Source organism: Metopolophium dirhodum, chromosome 7 (assembly GCF_019925205.1).
Source record: "Metopolophium dirhodum isolate CAU chromosome 7, ASM1992520v1, whole genome shotgun sequence".
Lineage (NCBI taxonomy): Eukaryota > Metazoa > Arthropoda > Insecta > Hemiptera > Aphididae > Metopolophium > Metopolophium dirhodum.
Window position 1 is genome coordinate 12,595,075 of NC_083566.1, and position 21,488 is coordinate 12,616,562.

General features: G+C 32.1%; 3 protein-coding genes across 16 annotated transcripts in view; 2 read left to right on the forward strand and 1 right to left on the reverse strand.

Moving 5' to 3' along the window:
* The window catches only part of LOC132949329 (protein shifted-like), a 23,386-nt gene extending 14,753 nt beyond the window's left edge, over positions 1 to 8,633 (forward strand). Inside the window, exons 4-8 of one of the 2 annotated variants that reach the window (XM_061020169.1) lie at positions 6,039 to 6,182; positions 6,867 to 7,067; positions 7,982 to 8,077; positions 8,134 to 8,343; positions 8,408 to 8,633. In XM_061020169.1, the coding sequence (XP_060876152.1) occupies positions 6,039 to 6,182; positions 6,867 to 7,067; positions 7,982 to 8,077; positions 8,134 to 8,343; positions 8,408 to 8,526 (770 nt within the window). In that variant the 3' untranslated portion in view covers positions 8,527 to 8,633. Of the gene's footprint in view, positions 1 to 6,038; positions 6,201 to 6,866; positions 7,068 to 7,981; positions 8,078 to 8,133; positions 8,344 to 8,407 lie in introns of both variants that reach the window. The other variant, XM_061020168.1, reaches the window with a different exon arrangement.
* Positions 7,091 to 11,308, reverse strand: LOC132949330 (5-demethoxyubiquinone hydroxylase, mitochondrial). 3 transcript variants are annotated; one of them, XM_061020172.1, is made up of 4 exons: positions 11,074 to 11,308; positions 7,753 to 7,924; positions 7,519 to 7,668; positions 7,091 to 7,450 (listed from the first exon to the last, which is right to left on the reverse strand). In XM_061020172.1, the coding sequence occupies exons 2-4, from the start codon at positions 7,898 to 7,900 to the stop codon at positions 7,173 to 7,175; spliced, it is 576 nt and encodes a 191-aa protein (XP_060876155.1). In that variant the 5' UTR covers positions 7,901 to 7,924; positions 11,074 to 11,308; the 3' UTR covers positions 7,091 to 7,172. The 3 variants fall into 3 exon arrangements, with proteins under 3 accessions (XP_060876155.1, XP_060876154.1, XP_060876153.1); XM_061020171.1 differs by lacking the exon at positions 11,074 to 11,308 and adding an exon at positions 9,959 to 10,098; XM_061020170.1 differs by lacking the exon at positions 11,074 to 11,308 and adding an exon at positions 9,786 to 9,925.
* On the forward strand, positions 10,859 to 20,117 carry LOC132949327 (DNA-binding protein Ewg-like). Of its 11 annotated transcripts, none has more exons than XR_009665088.1 (12): positions 10,859 to 10,999; positions 13,557 to 13,662; positions 13,728 to 13,918; positions 14,534 to 14,718; positions 14,780 to 14,896; positions 14,963 to 15,158; positions 15,568 to 15,680; positions 15,739 to 15,978; positions 16,041 to 16,169; positions 16,240 to 16,402; positions 18,817 to 18,910; positions 18,969 to 19,106. XR_009665088.1 is itself a non-coding variant. In XM_061020156.1 (12 exons), the coding sequence occupies exons 3-12, from the start codon at positions 13,753 to 13,755 to the stop codon at positions 19,197 to 19,199; spliced, it is 1,620 nt and encodes a 539-aa protein (XP_060876139.1). In that variant the 5' UTR covers positions 10,859 to 10,999; positions 13,557 to 13,662; positions 13,728 to 13,752; the 3' UTR covers positions 19,200 to 20,117. The 11 variants fall into 11 exon arrangements, 10 of the variants coding, with proteins under 10 accessions (XP_060876139.1, XP_060876144.1, XP_060876143.1 ...); XM_061020156.1 differs by having other exon boundaries at positions 18,831 to 18,910; positions 18,969 to 20,117; XM_061020161.1 differs by having other exon boundaries at positions 16,255 to 16,402; positions 18,831 to 18,910; positions 18,969 to 20,117.
* The last annotated feature ends 1,371 nt before the right edge of the window (positions 20,118 to 21,488 follow it).

Genomic DNA, 21,488 nt, shown 5'->3' on the forward strand with positions numbered 1-21,488 from the left:
GGAATTCGAACTTAAATTTTTCTCAAATTTTGAGTTGTTAGAATTTTTAAAAGCTCGAGGTGTTCAAGGGTTTAAAAGCCCATCCCTATTATTTATTTTAATTTCATACAACACATCGTTCGAAATTGTTTTCATAATCTCGAGAACTCGCGAGCCACAATTCACTGACGAATAGTGTTCCAAAGTATGATCTTAATAAGGGGGTTGGAAGCGGTGATTTCCGTCTTTGTCCAACACACGTAGAACATAGAAACTTAGATTTTTTTGATTTCAACGTATCGATTGATCTAGTGAAGCGATAAGAATTCTTAAAACCTTAAAACTTGATATTGACTTCCCCACATTTTTTATTTTATCCCCCTAAATTCTAAAAAATACGTAATAAAAATGGAAACGGAATATTTAAATTTTTGGAAAAGTTAAAATCAAATAATTAAAAATCTGTGAAAGACAATCTCAAGTAGACTTAATGACAAATTGAAATCTGTTTTTATAATTCTTATCGCTTCACTAGATTAATCGGTACGTTGGAATAAAAACTCGTCTAAATTCCTATGTTTCAAGTGTGTAAGACAAATACAAAAAATCACCGTTTCAAATCACCTTAAATTGAATATCAATGAAGAAAATTAATTTGTTGACAAAATGATAACCAGCTATAATATTTAATATTATAACACATCCTAAATCCTAATAGCTAATGCAAGACAAGTATAAACTAAAGTCATTAAAATAGTTAAAGATGTACTATATAATATCAATAGAATAATTATCTTTTTTTTTGCGTGGTATCGAGGACCGGAGAAGGAACTAAGTTTGCCAATACTTCTCCTCCGGTCCCCATAGTTTATTGAAACAAATCAAATACATCATATTTTTAGTAGTGGTAGACAAGTCTCCTACTCACTACTATTACGACAACAATACAGTTATATAATATATGGCAGTGCGGGAGCCTCTACTCTCCCAAGGTTGCCTTCGGCTACATAAAATGACTTAACTAGGGTTTCGATATAACTTGCGGTCTGAGCTGAAACACCACCGGTCTTCGTGGTCATAGCGGGTGGCCGGTTCGGACACAATGAGGACGACCGCCTCGACCTCGTCTGCTGTCTGTGCCATAAGCTGCTCCGTTGACCAATTCGCGTTCAGATTAATTTGAAGGAAGTTAATCATCGGAGACTCTCTTCGCTCCTCCAGACTGTTTCCTGGCAGCGCACGCGCCCGAGCCCGGCTTGTGTGTGACCCTCTGTAGTCCAGCGGTCGTCCGCCTCCTCGCAGTCCTTCATAGAGTGACCTGTAGTACCCCGCACTTCCAATAGGCGCCGGTCCTGTCCTCGTGTTGATAGAATAATTACCAACGTGTTTCCATCATTTCACATTAAGAGGACGCTACACGACCATTTGTTGTCTTCGTCTTACAAGTGCGTAACATATCAAATTTACGCTCAGGAGAATGCGTTTAGCTCCGTTAATTTAAAAATTAGAGTGAATCGACCTATTATGAAACTTTTTGGTAAGTACATTATCTGTGTTTGAGTGTGGGTTTTTTACGATAGTTCAATTTTGTTGTAAGTTATGAGACATGAGTATATATAATATATAGCGTAAATTAAAAATGCTCATTACCCACTTATAAACTGAATTATCGTAAAAAAACCCACATACAAACACATATAATATTCTTAGAATCTTACCATCAAGTTTCATAATATGTCAATTCACTTAAATTTTTAAACTAACTGAGTTAAACATGTTTTGCTGACCGTACATTTGCTATGTTATGCACTTGTAAGACGGAGACAAAAAATATCTGTGAAGCGCCTTAATGTGTCAGAGCTACGTTCAGGATTGATATATAGTGGCGTAGTACGCAGGATATTTCGATGGTACCTACTATGGGATGGGACTTGAAAATGAATAAGTACTCGGGGGTTTGTACCTATAACAATATAACATCAATTTTTCTGTCAGTTCTTTTTTTATTTATGATGGCTATATATTATAGATAATTCACTGACATTTTCCCCTGTCAATCTGTCTTAGCTCTTAAGTAGTTGTATATAATTTATACGTTTCGATGTTGAGCATGTTCTCTTTGGTGTACCTAGCTGAAGTAATTGATAATTATGTGTCAAACAGTCTTAACAGTGGCTTAATACTCGACACTAAATTATTTGTACAACGAGGTAGTGTATCATTGTGTCAATAACTGATTGTGGGTTGTCGCTTGTTATCCATACCTATATATTTCCACTAGCACATCCACATTCATTGTTCAGTTCTATCACTAGAATTGTCACTATATATGAAACATCTTTACCATAAATACTAGACACCTTTAAACTACTAAGTACTAATTGTATGAAATCAGTTTATGCCACTAAAAGCACTGATTCCATAGAAATGATAATTAATAATGTATCAATTATCAATGTATATAAATGGTAGGTACCATTTTTAAAATAATCTGCCATCACTCATCAGTTGATTTACAGCCATACAGACACAACAATTAAAATTTATATTTTATAAGTATGAATAGGTACACCTCAATAAATTACGACCACTACAATAATATACGGTAATTATTGACAAACATCTAAACATCTTGGCGTTATAGTTGTAGTGGCGAATCCAGAGCTTAATTTTTATTTTTTGGGGGGTCGGGCGGGGCAGGCAAAAATACAAAAAACACAACATTTTGCTAGCAAAATTGGCTAAACACAGTGTAAGACAAAGGGAAACTACGGCGATATGGGGGGGGGGGAAATGCCTTGAAATCTGACAATGTCCGTAAACAGTTCGAAAGAGTCAAATTATTTTCAAAATGTTATCGTGTATAGAAGATGCTAATATAAACATTCAGTGAAAGTTTCAAGTATCTACAGTCATACGTTTTTTAATTACACCAAAATAAGAAAATCGTTACATGAGAAATCGAGTGAATATCAAATGTTATAAAAATATGAATTTCAAACGCTCATAAAAATTTAATTTGACTTTCTTGTAGACATTTTTTTTTGATAAAGATAGACAAACTTATGGATAATCTTGTATTACATTTTCAAATCTAATCTCATGTATATACGTTCATTTATTTTAGAGTTGCACCAAAAACCAAAATCGATTTTCTCGTAAACAGATTTTGCGTAAAAATTCCCGTTTATCCTTAATTTTTCTTTTGTTTTTCACGGCGCTTTTGAAAATTACCGCGAAATGCTTAGTTTTGACCCCTCAAAGTACCAACTAGATTTACTTTCCTATCAGAAAAGATAGTGTTGAAGAAAATCAAAGCATTTTTACTGTCCTATAAGGTGATGACAGACACAAGAATAAAAAAATAAAAAAATAAAAAACACACATCATTATAAAATCAATACATTCATCGTTCCACTCAGAATCGAAAACTGATATTTTTTACTTATATTTTTATACTAAGTGAGTATCATTGATGGCTTCTTACATCTCGTGTTTTCATTAAATATATATGTTTATGTTAGTTCTCCTCTTTTTTAGTTGTATTAATGTATAATATATATAGTTATATGTAATTTCACTCTCTACCACATGTATACTTATTGTGCCTGGTAGGAATAGATTGTATATTTTAAATAAAGGAAAAAAAATAAAAAAATATTTTTATACTTTAATATATATTTTGTTTCACATAAGGCATGTTAAACTATGTGTTATGTACTTATGCGACACATAAATTGACTATGCATACGGACATTAAACATATCTTTTTATTTATTTAATAATTCATATTAATTTATAAATGTGTTTAGTAAAGGGCCCCACACACTGCAGCGGTGGCGGTAAAATGAATTGGCACCGCCAAGACGAAAAAATGTTACGCTACCGCCGCGCGCCGCAGTATGTTGGACCTTTATAAAACATAAATGTACCTGAAACACCCGTCACACATTTTTTTTATATTGTGCAGTATGTAGGTACCCACCGAAAATTATGACTAAGCGTACTAAAAAATAACTACATGTCATTATAAATTTGTATTTGATAAAATATTTACCACTGACTAGTGACTATTGATTGTTAAATTTGTGAAAACTCAATTTTGCTTAAAACATGTGTGTAGCCTTTCAGGTATAGGTAGGTATTATATAGCAAGGTCTATACATCACGATCATAAATATTGTGTTCCTTTAGAGTTTAGGATTATAAGAGGATTTTATAGATTTCAAAGAAATGGCCATAATCGGTAATAAATGTAGGTGCCTATTGTATAAGGTATAACCAAACTACAGTAGTCACATACCTACTACTTACACCCTATTCACAATAGTGCGCTACCGAAACGATTTGTACCTACAGGCTACAGATTCCGTTTTTGTAAGGATATTAGGGATTATGTTTTATAAAAGCAGTAGGCGTTAGCAAAAATGACAAAACACAAAAGACCTATTGAATAAAATATTACAATACACATTATGCACAAATCAAATATATTATTTGTTATTTTATAAATATGACACATAAAGCGAAGTACATTTCTCCCCCTTATCGTTTTTTTGAACTGTCAGTTGTGCCCGTGTCCATAGTCCATACTATTATAATTAATGTATCAAACAATTTATTTAAAAATTGAAAAATTATTTTTAATTAATAAGATTATTGATTATTTATTACATTGAATACTGATGATGATATAATTAGTAGCTCTAATAATTTATAGATATAGGTAGGTAGGTTGCCCTAGTGCCCCCATATACTTTAATCTAGATTGCAGATCAACTTTAAGGATTTACGCCCTATACCTAGCCACCTAGGTATCTATTACCTACCTAGTTGTTATTTATATAATATAGATTCAAATATAATTGTTTGTAATCTTTGATTTTATAAAACATTAAATGTTTTCATACGAATTGTTCATTATACCTAGTCTTGAATTATAAAATTATGTAAACATAAACTATAGATAATAGGTATCTATAAATAATAATTATTATTTTATCACAGGGATCATTATCGAACAATGATTAATTAGATTGAACATCATCGAAGGTTTAATTATAAGAAAACTGATTTAATATATGTATACTAGTCAATAGATACCTACCTAACTAAAAATGTGTAGTTCTTATATTTGTATAAATATGATATCAGATAGGTATATCTATGGCTACTGTACGCTTAGATATAGAACAAAAAAGTGAATAAATGTCATATTTTAATAAACATTTAGAGAAAGAGAATAGTAACCACTGACAGTATTATTTCGACTTCTAAATTTATCGTGTAGGTACATCACACATAAATGAAAAAAATAAAATAAACAACATCGATGTAAAATCACTAAATTCGTAGCCCCGCTTCAGAATCTAAAATATATTAAAAATTTGTAGTTCAACTAAATCAATTTTGTTTTTTTTTTTTGGCAGTAGACAATAGTTTTGTTCATAGGCGTGTTTACAGGTCATGCCTGTCATGCACGGGCATGACCTGCGAAATTTTATCCAGCATAGGTAATTATAAATATTGCAGTGCATAATATAAACTTTTTTTCTAAGTTTTTTATTTCGTATTAAGTTTTTTGATTTTCATCTCGTAAAATTAAACATTTGTATGAAGTATTATTAGTATTGAAATTACTAAATACAATTTCAAATAACCTACCTAGTTATTTATTTATCTGATAAAAGGAATATTGTTTTTTATTCCAAATAAAAAAAGTAAAACTGATTTAATTATTATCAGATGATAAAGCTATTTAAAAATGTAGGGGTCATATTTTCCCAAACCTTGGTTAATTTTTTTTTTTTTTGATGCATTAACCCTTCGCTTTAATATGCCACTGTTATGCACGACCTGCGAATGAGGTCTGGACACGCCTATGGTTTCGTTCCTTCTTAATTTGACATTATTTATCCCAGTTGACATTATAATTGTTGATCATTACAACATACAAAGTACATAACTATACTAAAAAATAAATGCAAATCTATTTAAAATATATACTATATTAATGTTGATTGTGATTTGTGATTTAAATATGCATTTATTGGTTTCAGTTTTCAGTATATTGTTGCCATGTTCCGGCAACAGATCAGGCATTGCTAGTTTCAACATACGGCTATTGATACAAAACAGAAAAGGTCGTGCTTTACCTGATACACCATTAAAAGTGAAACTCAGAAAAGAGTGTATGGTTAGAGGTACAAGTAAAAGTACAAGTAAGAAACATGCTTTGCCTTCATCCAAACGTAATTAATCAATAAAAATATTTATCCATTCATATTTAGCTTTATAACATATATTGCGCGCTAGCTACAAAGGTATTTAAAATTGAAAAAACATGTAACAGGTGGTTTCTGGATAATAGTCTAGTCGCATCAGCATACTCACTTTTGCCTATAAAAAGGGCATCAGTCGAAATTTGAAGCGAAAAGGAGGAAATATTTAATATTTATAAGAAAGTATTGTTCTTTAGTTCAAATGTTCAACTATAAAATTTAATTTATTTCAAAGAAATTTTTATAATGAAATTATTTATCAAAGATAATTTTGAGAAATGGAAAATTATACCAATTTACATTCTATGCAGATGCCCTTAAACACCTAACCATTTTACTTTTGTTAACATTAATCGGGTATTTTGTTTTCAGAAAACATAAACACATCAAATAGTTTACTTTTAGTTTATTTTATAATTAACAATAAAATATAACCTTCAGTAATTTTTAATTTTTGGTATTGAATTCTGAATTTATACAAATTGATTATCTAACTTAATAATTTATTAGTTATTTTATAATAGCTTAAAATTTATTTTTTGAAAGTAATCGGAACTGATACCTACGTTATTAACTGTAAAATAATATGTATAATTATTTTCAAAGGTCTCGACTTAGTATGTGATAAAAAATGTGAAAACAACGGTTGGTGCAATGCAGACAAAATATGTCAGTGTCCTGAAGGTTATATGGGACAGTATTGCAAAACAGCATTGTGCTATCCACAGTGTATGAATAATGGGACATGTGTTGCGCCAGGTGTCTGTCGTTGTCCACAAGGTTTTCAAGGACCACACTGTGAAGGAGGTAACAATTTTAACCAATTAATATAAATATTCATCTTTTAAAAGTATATTACATAATTTAAATATTTAACCATGATTATAATATGATTTCATATAGATAATAACTTCACACTCTTTTTGCTACTTCAATAGCTACTTTGCACCCAGTTTTTATAACTTTTGTTAATGCATCATAAAATGGGGCTTGCTCAGCCCCATGATCAATACCACAATCGTGATGTTCTTGTTCTTCATCCCTAAACTTTTTAATGGTTTCAAGAAGCTCTTTGTCAGATTCGGGATCATTCATCAGGTCTCGCAATTGATCATTGTAGTGTTCTACGATAACAGTTTCCACAGCAACAGTGCAAGCCATAGCAGCTTTAGGACCCATAAGTGCTGTACCTATAAATACCATTTATATATTAATTAAATATTTTTAGTTTCAATTATTTTTTTCTTATAATATTTACCAGCTCCAAGTACGTAGCCGGCACAATGCCATAAAGGAAATAGCAATGATGGCCGCACTCTATTTTGAATTATAAGTTGTTCAAATTTATTTCTATGTACTTTTTCTTGTTCCCACATCTCTTTAATCTTTGGACCTACACTACTGTTTCCTAAAATTAAAAAATGGTTAAAAGTAATCAAATAATTAAGAACAATTGATAATAATATAGTTAATAATCCATTTTTTAACAAACCTAACACTGCCATCTGCCCTGCATATATACGATCAGCTCCAAGTTCTCCAGCATGATTGACTCTTATGAGACTATCTAATTTTTTATTCGCACCATGCAATCCTCTTTGGAAAATTATTCTCGAAAATGTAATTTTTTGCACAACCATCTTAATTTAGTTGTTACTGTTTGCCTATGATAAAAATAACAAAAACAAAATGTATTGATCATATTTTTATACAAATTTCAGGTATTTGTGCAGAAAAGTGTTTAAACGGTGGAAAATGCATACAAAAAGACACATGTCAATGTCCTAAGGGGTTTTATGGTTTACGATGTGAATACTGTAAGTTTTTCTTGTTTGAAAAATGATTAATTCTAATAGAAAGTCAAACATTTTAGCTAAATGTATTATACCATGTCTAAATGGTGGAAAATGTAAAGGAGTGAACAAATGTAGATGTATATTTGGTTTTCAAGGAGACCATTGTGAAATTGGTCAACCAATAAAACAATATTATAATTGTAAAAGGCCTTGTCGTCATGGATATTGTACAGCAAATAGAATCTGTCGATGTCAACAAGGATGGTTTGGAAAATTTTGCCAGAGAAGTAAATTTTAAAATTGTTTATTTAATTTAACATTGTTAGGTAATAAGTTTTATTTTTTATTTAGAAATACTTAAACCAAAACACGATAATCATAGGTCGGAATATCCACATTCTTGTGAAGATGATGATGATGATATGGATGATTATGATGAAGTGCCCAAAAGTCATCACAGATGGCATTGACTGTACAATTAGTATAATATTTTAAGTGTTAAAAAATGTATAAATAAATGATCTGTGATTTGTAAAGTATACTTAAAAAATATATCTATTGGGACTTATGAGCTTTATGTGCTTAAGTTATCACTTATCAACAACTAACCAATAAAATAAGTAAGGTATTAAAATTGTGCAACTACCTACCTAGTATTGTCTACCTTAACACAAACATCTAAAATGAAAATCATATTCTACTTATCTATATGTAGAAAATGGAGAGAAACAGTTCGGTTAAATTAATTTGTTATACCTTACAAATGTCAGATGTACCTAGGACCGGCTCATGCAAAAATAGTACACTATGTAAAATACAATTTTTCCTCCCCTAAAATAATAATATTATCACTTTTTTTAAAATGCTGTTCCCCTACTAAAGTACTGCTCTAAGCAGGTGCCTAACTCGCCTATACCTTGAGCCGGCCCTGGATGTACCTACATATCCATTTCTCAAATTGAAAATGTTTAAAAATTATCTCCCAAAGCGTAAATAATAATTTCTATTTAGCATTTGATAATTAATTAGTTAATTATTTATTAAATAATTAATTAATTAGTTGGTTATATAATATTTTTAATAACGACCCCACCAACATTAATCAACAAATAATTAAGAATTATAATTATAAATTTTTCTGATTTGATGTGACGTCAGAGCTAATTATTAGTGAATCCATCAGACGGCATCTCGGAATAGTTTTTTTGTCATGCCTGCACTATAACTTTTGGATGACGGTTGAAGCGTTTGAAAGCGACCTTCATTTGACTAATGGGCGGTAAAGTGGGAATCCCTATAGTGCTAAAAGGAAAACCCAAAAAGTGATGTGCGGTAAAGTGGAATTCCGCAAATATACCGGGCGTATCCTCTACTCAACCAAAGTACCAAACCCCGAGACACTGATCGATGAATGTAGAGGCGTGACAAAAAAGTATGTGTGGCTCGTGCGGGAAGGCAATTTCAGTCTTGAGCAAAATGCAGCACTCGCCTGCGGCTCGTTCCGCACACGTCACTCACTCCAGCACTTGCCATACAATACCACACAAAATCATTTGTATACTACTGCCTACTACTGTACAGCGAATAAATAATAAATTATTAATTAGGGGAACGACAGGTCCTCCGAGGCTCCACACAAACTTAACGGTGCTCGGACCCAAAAAACCGTACTAGGCATACTATTTCGAAATTTGGCGGGTAAAACAAAACTTAGAATGAGCTCATTTACCGGTAGATGGCGGAGCGCGCGCACCAATGGCGTATAGCGAGTGACAAAATGTCTTCTGGCTGCCGCGGTTCAGCACGTCTTGACGCGCGCAAAACTAGTAACCACCGACACGTACGGGTCAGCACGGCCTACCAACTACGACGCGCGCGCGTGCTCACGCCTTGCACACTCACCGCTGTTTGGGTGTCGAAACGACAATTGAACGGGGAAAACAATCTGGCGCCCGAGGTTTTCGGCGAACGGTTTTTCGCGAACGACACGGCCGTACTGGTGCGGGAACTGTCTCGAGTGGAGCGACGTGTCGCTGGGGCGGCGAAATATCCGAAAGTGACGTGAACGGGTCGGTGCGCAGACGCGTATTTAATTGCGACAACGACGAAGACGACGACTAGTGACTACTACTAAAAACCGTTATCGCAATAAACACAATATTATTATTATTATTATTATTATAATTATACCTTTAAGCGCGGTATATTGTATAATATAACAATATTATTATTATATTACATAATACGAGTGTATCGTATAATATATTAATTACATCTCGAATGAGACTCTGTGGGAGCGTGGACGGCAGATAATCTACCGTGTTGTGAGGGTCTAGTCGAATTGCACATTTGCACAGCACGGCACGACCAGCGGCGGCGGCGGCGACGACTGCTGCTGCTACGAGTTACGACGGTAGACGACGACGGCTGAACAACCAAAATGGCGACGACATCGATTGGCCGGACGGACGGGGCCGATCGATAACAACGCGCAGCCCGCGTCCCCGTGACGTGCGTGTGTTCCACGGTATAATACACGTACACCATTATACAATATAAACTATAATATACATAAAATAATCATACGCATATAACGTCATATCAAATATAGGTATACGCGGCGAGTTTTTTTTGTCATCGTTACATCACACTATCACAGTTTTCCCTCTGTTCGCGTTACGTACCCCGAAGTGGTTTTCCGTACACGCGCCGTTCGTGTCCACGAACAGGGCTGTTTCAAAGGCGTCGCGCCGGTGAAAAAGACGCGATCGGTCGCGACCAAGAGATAGTTGTAGCCGGACGGGGTGCTGGCGTGCCGCCGTCGACGGTTTTTTGCGCGCGCCGCGTACGGGCGATGGACTCCGCCAACACGGGCACTGCCACCACTGCCGCCGCCGTTGTGGTCGACGCCGACGCCGCAGCCGCCGTTCTCCCGTCACGCAGGTGCGTACGCAGCCGTACTCTAGTATTATTCATTATCGTCACCATCGGTATGTCGCGTCGATTCTAATACGTACTATCATGCGTGCCGCCACTTGGGCTTTTTTTTTTTCATTCGGTCTCCCCGCGGAACGTCTTGTCACACGCGACGACGATTTCCACACCGGTGGGTCCCCCCCGAGCTCGCGTTCGGACCGGTATACTCAGCCAGGCCGGGCGCGACCGTTTTGTTTTCCGTTACCTTCTCTCGTAATGTAATCGACGCGGCACACGCACGAACAACACATGACACACACTGCGGCTGCGGCGGCGGCGGTGCTTCTCTAGGAAATCCGTCGACGCCGACGCCGCCGCGACGTTGTTGTTGCTGCGCCTTAGGAGTTGCGCCCAGCATAATATTATTATTATTATAATATACATGTGTGCCGTCGTGCTCCGCGACAGTAGTACTCGTATATAGTAGTAACAACTAGTAGTAGTAGTAGTAGTAAACTATTAGTTGTAGGCAGTAATACTATAGTTGAAGACTTGTAGTATAGTATTCGAAGCGGTACTTGGTGGCGGCGGTATCAACACGAGCATGTTGTTGAAGTAGGAGCGCCGCAGTTAGTAACTGTCAAGCCTAATTTAATATGTTTGCCATTTTTCCATTCTTTTCTTGTCTCGCAAACTTATGGTTCAAGCTCTAACTTCCCCTCCCCCTTTCCATTTTGACGGTGTCTTTTACAAAACTTGATTTGGCGCGCCTATTGAATTTTCGAATTTCTCCCCACACATCATGTACTCCGAAATACGACTGCGGACTGAGCTTTTTGGATTTTTTTCGTTATTATTTTATTTGGTTTTTTTCCCCCCACTAATATCGTGTATGCAATACAATTTTTACGATTTCTTTCGTTTTAATCATATTAATATAATATTATTATCGAATTTCGTTCGTTGTGGGAATGGACGTTATTTAATATTATCGTTATTTGGACATTTCCATGTTGTTCGGTTTCCTTTGTCCCGTCACTATCAATCGCGCAAAGCGTTGTTTACTCCGTTATCTCGGAAATACTCGCACGCAGACGCAAGTACACAACAACAATGTTCATGTTGACGGCGTCTAAAACGTTAAATGTTCACTTATGTACGTATTGCTCCTATGAGTTGGGCGAGTTGGCATAAAGTATTTATGATTAATATGCCGCGAGTTTCAAAATTATCTAATATGTATATTATTACTCTCATCATTATGGTACACTAAAATTTCGGAAAAAAAGTACCCAAACGTACCAACGAGGGAATGTATTATTCTATTTTCATTATCAGGCGTTCATATCATATTTATCTACAATTCTAATATAGTTTTTAGTTTTAAAAAAATGCCATTATTGCTGGATACCATCCATCATAATTTAAAATGGTTAAGTTACCTATGTTTTGTATTACAAAATGTTCAAAACTATTTGATTGTAAGTACTAAGTTGTAACCACTGATAAAAATAATATTATAATACAGTATACCTACCTAAACTGAATTATTGATAACCTACTTATTTGCTCTTATCATCGCCAATTCAATAATTAAATTACCATAACTGTGCTTGCATTTGATAATAATAATTTACTACTATTGCCTACTTAAAGTATTTTAGTAGTAGTTTAATAAATGTTTAAACTATTAAAATAGTTTATGTATTAAGTTCTTAAAGAGTTCAAACTTACTCAGATTTTTTGTTTTACAATTAATTGTTTACTTATTAAATTTGTTATCACAATAAAAATATTGTTGATAGCCTGCTGCTATAATGCTCCTTAGTTAGGTTGTAGATAAGAATAATTGGGATTAAACTCAATCTTTTAAATAACAATAGATGTTATCTGACTTTTAGTTGCTATTAGTGTTATTAGTTTTTTAACTAGGTACCTAGGTATACCTATTTATTACTTATGTAATTTTGGAATTTTTTTTAAATGATTTTATTCTTGTCTTATATTTTATTCTACATCCGTTTGTATTAATACAATAATATTTTTGAGTAAAATATTAAGCTTGTAATAATATTGTTACCAAATGTTAACTTTTTTATTTTTAAATTAATCAACCATTAGTCATATATGTACACCACCTTCTAATTTATTACCATGATTGTTATGGATATTTTTGTTATATTTTATGTTTGGGTAAGCAAATTTTTCATTTCATTTATATTATTTTTAAAGATAATTTTAATGTTGAATGTTTAACTACAATTTTAAACATAAATGTCTAAGTATTTAATCTTAAATTATTTAGGTAATAATCGTATTCAACCTAACAATCATAGATTTACCTACATAATTTAGTGTATTCAACAATTTTATTAACACAAATTAGATTATCTAAAAAAAAGTATAAAATTATGTTAATTTGTATAAATATTGAAGTAGGCACCTACATATAATATGTTTATGACTCATTTGTCAAATGTATTTGTGACTTGATTATAGTTTGTAATTATTGTGGTACCTACCTATATGCATATAGATTTATATAATTAAAAACTTAAGATATATTAATATTTTTGTTTCATAGATTACTCAATTTGGATTACAACCAGACATTACATTTTATCGGGAATTAATATTGTTCAATCTTAAAGATTTCAATTGAATATTTGACTGAATTCTTAACTTGTGAGGTATTAAAATATATAATTTTTTGTTTGAGTCATTAATACATGATTTATTAAAATTTAATTTATAGGTCATTTTTAAGACAAACCATTATTATGATGGATCGTAGTGGAAATGATATGAATATGACTGGAGACAGCGATCTAGATGATGATGGTTGTTTATCATCTGATGACTGCGATGGGGACTCCAACCAGAGTAAAAGTGATTTGATGTCTGCAGCAATGGGAGATGATGTGACTGCACAGCTTGCTGCAGCAGGTTAGCTTAACGTTTTATTAATATTTGTGTTCTAACAAGTGGCACTTTATTATTATTATTTATTATTCACTGCTTCTTTTTAACACTAAACAATCTTGATATTATACAATACTCTAGCGGTTCCCAAACTTTTTAGCTCGCAGCACCCTTCTCAAGTCAGCATGACTAATCATAAGAAATAGAAAAAATAAATAAAATCCAAAAAAGTTGCAAGGATGATATGAAAATATATATTTAAATAAAATTATACATCATTTATATAATTATATCTGTTTCCATCGCCGAAATTGTCGGGTTTTCAAGTATATTTTAACCATATAAAATCTATGGAAGCACAGCGCCCCCTGTAAAGACTATGCTGCGTACACGTTGGGAACCGCTGCAATACTCGATAATATAACTATAAAAATAATGAAAGCAGTTGACATTGATTTTATATTGTTTTTTATTTTCATAGCTTTGTCAATATATTATTTTTCATTTTAAATATAGAACAAATAAAAAAAAAAAAATGGTTTATTTTTGTAATTATTATGCATGTTTTGTCTTTATTTTGTTTTGCACTATTTTTTTTTTTTTTTGTTTTGCGTGTGTGTGTTTGTGTTTGGCTGGTAGAAAAACGCAATAGCGGATCGTCGAACACTAGGGGTCTTTGTTATGGTTTGTGTCGATCAGGACCAGTTGGAATGGCTGCTGCTGCTGCAATTGTGTCATCAAAGAAGCGAAAAAGACCACATTCATTTGAGACCAATCCATCTATTCGAAAACGACAGCACAATCGGTTACTACGTAAACTCAAAGTGAGTGTTTAGTATTACAATATACTAATTTATTGTGTACAATTTAAATTTTGCATTTAAGGTTACCATTGATGAGTTTGCCACCAGAGTTGGCCAACAAGCAATTGTATTAGTAGCGACACCTGGAAAGGAAACCACGGGTTTTAAATGCTTTGGTGCAAAACCTTTAGAAGATGTTGTAAGTAAATTTAGATTTATAGTGTAGAATATTTAAATTAATATTGCAAAACATTTATATCTTAAGGTAAAAAATTTACGTGCCACTGTTATGGACCAACTGGATACTGCATTAGCACAACATGCACCACCACCTATTCCAGATGACCCTACTCTATATGAGCTACCACCGCTCATTTTAGATGGAATTCCAACTCCTGTTGAAAAAATGACTCAGGCTCAATTAAGAGCATTTATACCTTTAATGTTGAAGTATTCCACGGGTAAGATTAATTTAATATTTAGGATATAAACTAAGATTCACACGATAATGAAAATTAGATGTTCATATGAGTATTATACAAATACATATTGGTATTGGATAAATATTTTGCTATTTTAATTTATTTCCATGAACACAAGGCTACAGTAGTTCCTATTTTACTTCAGCTAAATGTACAGTTATGATATAAACAATTTTATATAGTCTAACCTACTAACTATTCTCAAAGCTGGATTTAAGCTATTAGAGCTACAAGCAAATTCACTTTTATTTATTAAATTAAAAAATAAATTCAATATCAGTATACAATTTTTTTAAATATTGCATGTAAAAACAGATTTTATTGGTTCAATTAAAATTGTTGTTCTGTTATACTTATCTATAATAATGTATTTTATTGTATTTATTAGGTAGAGGGAAACCTGGTTGGGGCAGAGAAAGTACTCGACCGCCTTGGTGGCCCAATGAATTACCTTGGGCAAATGTTAGAATGGATGCTCGATGCGAGGATGAGAAACAAAAAGTAGGTAATTATTATTAGAAATGTTCAATATTTTTTTCATTATTTATTGTATTACCAGATTTCTTGGACAAGAGCACTACGACAGATTGTTATAAACTGTTATAAATACCATGGCCGTGAAGATTTATTGCCTACGTTTAGTGAAGAAGATGAAGCAAAAACAATTGTTAATAATGTTGCAAGCCAATCAATTGTAACTTCTGTGCTCAAATTCAATCCTAAAGCCACTAGTATTGAATCACGAAATTCACCTGATGCACAGGAACAACAACAACAACAACAACAACAACTAACACAGGTTTAATTTGAAATTTATTAAAATTAAATTTAAAAATATTTACAACGAATATTTTTAATAAGGTACAGTATTCACCGGCTTTCCTCCATTCGATTAGTAATGTTGATGGGTCAATGTCCATATTTCATGTTGATCCAAATAACCCAATTATTACGTTACCTGATGGAACTCAGGCCCATGTTCAAGGAGTTGTAAGTATTGTTTTGATAGATAATAAATTAATTACTAATTATTTATTATACATATATATTTTATACCTAGATAAATGCTTCCCAGGGACCAAACGGCCACACAGTTCATTCTGTTCATACCCTTGGCGAAGGCCAAAATCAAGATGGTGTAACTGTAGATATATTAAATAATGTACCTGAAGCCACATTGAATCAAGAAGGTCAAATAATTATTACCGGTGAAGATGGACAAGGTAAATATGCTTATATGTTTATTGTTTATACAGAAATGAAATGAAAATAATCTTGATCTTAAATAAAAATTCTATTAAGTTAAATAAAATTACAATTGAACAACATAGAAAAAAAAGGTGGGTAACTGGATGTCGGTATGCTGTACAGTAGGTTACAAGTGGGTCACTGAAATGGATGGTGTTAAATTTGAATTCAATGATATAATATCATTGTATAAGAAAAACGATTCTGAGCGAAAACGGTCAGTCAGCCTATGATATTACCAAATATATTTGATGATATTATTGTGAATAAAGTAATTTATATTTAACCTATTTACGTGGAGCCTTGTTTTAAATTTTCAATCCTTAGCCATAAAAGTTAAACATTTTATACATTTTTAACTACAAAATAATTAATAAATTATAAATTTGATAAATGTTGTCAACATTTGAACTTTAAATGCTTATAAAAAAAACTGTGACTAAGGATTTTTAATTTTTTTCATCTGCCTTTGAAACAATAACCTAGGAGCCATCTATTAAATTTTCAAGCTTTTTTACTCAACAGATAAAATTTTATTGTTATTTATAGAAAAAAAAACTTAAAAAAATGGAAATTGACAATGTCAATATATAGGAAATGCAATTATAAACATTCAGTCAAAATTTCATGTCCTTACTGTCATTTGTTTTAGAGGTACACCAAAAACCAAAATCTATTTTCTCAAAAATAGGTTTTGTGTAAAAATTCCTGTTTTTTCTTAATTTTTCTTTTTTTTTTCACGTCGCTTTTGAAAACTACTGTGATATTTTTACGTTTGACCCCCCAAAGTACCAACTAGATTCACTTTCCTATCAGAAAAGTTACTATTGAAGAAAATCCAAGCACTTTTACTGTCCTAAAAGGTGATGACAGCCACAAAAAAAAAAAAAAAAACGCACATCATTGTAAAATTAATACATTCATTGTTCCACTCAGAATCTAAAACTTTAATGTTAGCTGTATATTTTTAATATAACATAAAAACATGAAACAATAGATAGATATAAATAAAGTTTATACATTTAGGGCCAGTTGTACCATCTCCGATTTAAGTTAACCAGAGTTTAATTGGCCGAATTTACCCGGTTAAATATGTGTTATCAGTTGATTTAGTGTAATCGAAGCTTAACCGCAGACAGTACAACTGGCTCTTTGATTCTCTCCTCTGGTTAAGCATAATATTATTGAGCCCTTTCAGATAGATTATTGTCCAACAATCCAAATCAGATATTTAATTCTCATGTTAGCTTAGTTCATACATTTTAATATTGATTTGTTTTTATTTTATCTGTGCTTCAGATGTTAGTATCATTGTTATTTACTGTATCATGTACTTCAATAACTTGTTTAATAAAATAGATATTATCTATTATGCATTTTAAGCTTTCCACACAGAATTTTTAATACAAAAACCTGCCTCAATGGAAAAAATCTCACTCCTAATATTCAGTTATTTTTTTTCTATTTGAAAGATAAAGGCTACAGGTACTATATTTTCACGAATTGTAATTAACATCATATTATACTGGGTGGGCCATGGGAATAGGGACAAAAATTTAAGGTTTTTTCTCAACATTGAATGTGAGTAGGAAGTTCTAGATAAGCTCATTCGGTCCGTCAATTAATGCCGTTTAGTTGTCACTTTGGCGCAGTGAATTGTCGTTCACCGTTTGCGTATGATGCGTTTGTGAAAAACAATGAATCGGTAGTTAAGGTGCAGCGCGCATTCAGACTTCACTTCAACATCGGACGTCGCGGTGCTGTTCCCAATTGGAAAACTATTGGGTGGGTGGGTCGATAGTTTTTCAACAACAGGGACAGTTAAAAAAAAAAACGTACTGTAACAACTCCCGAGAATACGGACAAATACTATCTTCAAAGTCTACAACGTTCAATACGCAAACAAGCTCAGGCTCTTCAAATTTCACACGGTGAACGACACTCCACTGTGCACTCCACATAGTGACAAGTAAACGGCATTATCTAACGGATCAAATGATCTTATCTAGATCTTCCTACTCACATTCAACGTTGTAAAAAACCCGTCTATTTTTGTCCCTATTCCCGTGGCCCGGGAATAGGGACAAAAAGTGACGGGTTTCTAGTATTTTTAAATTAATTATTTTTTTTTTGCGGTTATTGAAAGTTGTACAATGTGTGATTGTTCTCAATGTAAAGTCATTTTAATTATTGAAATGGTTTGATTTGATTTTTTCCATATGGCTTATTGTATGGCTGCCATACCACATATCTATAAATTGCCTGAATTTTTGCATCTTAATAAATAGGTGGACTCAATAACCTAATATAATAATAAATTAAAATTAAAATTCACTATTTGCCAAACTACTATTTGTATTATTTAATGATTATTTAATAATATGTACAGTGTTGTATTTTCAGTATCAAGCATGATAACTGTTCCTGTTAGTACTTCATTATACCAAAGTGTTTGTCAACAAATTAGTGAAGGTAGCATACAGGTACAGTTTCCTAGCCTACCGATAAATAATTACCTTTAACTATTATTATTATTTTCAGGTTGTCACACCGGTTATGCATCATATGCCCAAGTCTGAGCCCGGTGGTGGGATGGATTCATCAAATTGTGAAGTAGAAACCATTAATGTGCCACATCAGTTGGTAGCCATCACCGGGCAAAATGGTGAACAAGTGTTGCAGTTGATCTCATTAAAAGATAACAAATTGATCAATGCTACAGTTGGCGAAATTAAAGAAGAAGGCACTAACATGTCTAATTCGGACCAATGAGAACAACTTCAACATTACCTGTGCTTTGATGACCTTGGCAAATAAATTTTAAATAATATAGGGTAATGATTGTCGGTATTTTTAATTCTTAAATGTATAATATATGTGTGTGCATGTGATTTAATGATGGTATATACTATATATGTATACACCTTGTTATGCCTACAAACCTGTGTAAAAATATAATATATATTTTTATCACTTCCATTTGGTCCAGATAATTTACTCTTTAAAAACATAGAGTAAATTATCTTTTCTATAAAACTTTTAAATGTTATAGTAAAGTAATTTTGTTCGTGGTTTAAACTTTCTTAGAAGTTTTTATTATACATAACTCTAGTGTTTGGGATTTTCTACATGTAGAAAAATAAAAGTTAATAAAAAAATACAGTGAAATACTATTTTAAGCCTAATTAAGTTAGCCTGATTTAATTGATTATTTTTTACCAATTTAAAAATTTTAGCATTTAAATTTAAAAAGAAAATTAAAGTCATACATTTTTGTGTGGCCATGACTCTAAACCTAGTCAATATGTTAGTCTTGTAAACAATATTACAGAAGTTTAAGTTTTTGTTTATTTGTTAAAGATAAATATTCTCACCCTAGATTTTTTTTATTTTCATGTGGGTTGTATTTTCTTGTAAACTGTTTTTTTTTTCATGTTATTTGTCACCTTCACAGACATTAATGTTAGAAAAAGTGCAATTCTGTAAAAAAAAAAATACTATTTTTAAATGTAATTTTTTTGTTTCCACATTGTTGATATTGTTTATTTGAGTGTCCTTGCCTGATATATATATATATATATATATATGTCTTGTATGTTCATGTATTCGTCTATTATATTATATAAATGTAAATATATACTATGTATAATATATAATACAATATATGACTTTTTTAAGTTAGCTTGTTTACACTTTTTTCTTTTTTAATTGTGTACATTTTGTAATTAATTCAATGTGAAATCTTCATACGCAAATTTTCTGATTTCTTATTTATTTTTAGGTTATTAGATAATGTTATACAATACTATGTACCTATTGAAATAGATAATTGTTGTGTACTGTTACCAAACATGAAACAGAACATTTATTATTATCGGAAAAAAAAATATTTGTTTTACTTATTTTAGTCTCTCTTAATAATATACCTATTACCTAATCATCAATCTTCACACTTCCTCAATGATGAAAATTGTTCATTCTATTAAATATCATTGTGTATTTGTCTTATTTTAATCTACTATTGAAATCAGTAGCATACATGTTTGTGTTCAAACCCTCCTTAATTGATAGTTTTTACTAAACTTATAGATATATATTATATATATGTAATATGAATACAGGCCACAGGGTGCAACAGAAAGATTGACAAATGAAAAGTTGATTAGATTTACTAATTAGAAATTGGCTATTTTGAATATTTCCATAAAAAAAATTTATTTTCAGTATTAAAAAAAAAAAAGCGGGTAAGTGGGTGTTGCTCTGCTGTACAGTAGGTTAAAAGTGGATCACTAATGTATGGTATTAAATTGTAATTCAATGATATAATATCACTGTATATGAAAACAGATTCTGAATGGAGATGGCTCGTCAGCCTAGGGTATTTTATATTATATTTATATTGTTATTACCTATTATTAATAACAGTAGCCGGTAAGTTGAATTAATATTATAATCTTACAAAAAATTAACTAAAATTGTTATTCTTGGTTATTTAATATATAATTTTGTCCAAATTTGAACTTAAAATAACTATAAGCTGTGTTTATGTAGGTATATTTTTATATTTTTTGGTTACAGAATTAACTACATAGGATAGTAAGACACTAAAATTATTATACACAAGCTTACATCTACCGTATTGAATTTACCACTTATGTGTCTGATGAGTGATGACTTTTCTAGAAGAAATAATGCTAAATATTCATTTTCAAAGGAGATTTCTGGTTAGACAACTTACTATAAATGAAAATCATATTTATATAGTATAATATCTTTAATTTGGTGATAAATTCAAGCCCGGATTCAGACCTTCTGTCAATACATGGTTGTGGGCATTCGCCCCCCCCCCCCCCCATCAAATACTCCACCCGACTACTACGGACTACAGTATTACACAATTACCTATATAACGTGGAGTAATCTAGAATATGGAGCCGTGCTGGCGTGTGGCGCAGTGTATTACAAAACAAACGTGTATAGTAATTATACACAATCGGCGTACCTACTATAAAAAAAACATTTATGAGTTACGAGTTTCGACAGCAGGATTATAATTGACAA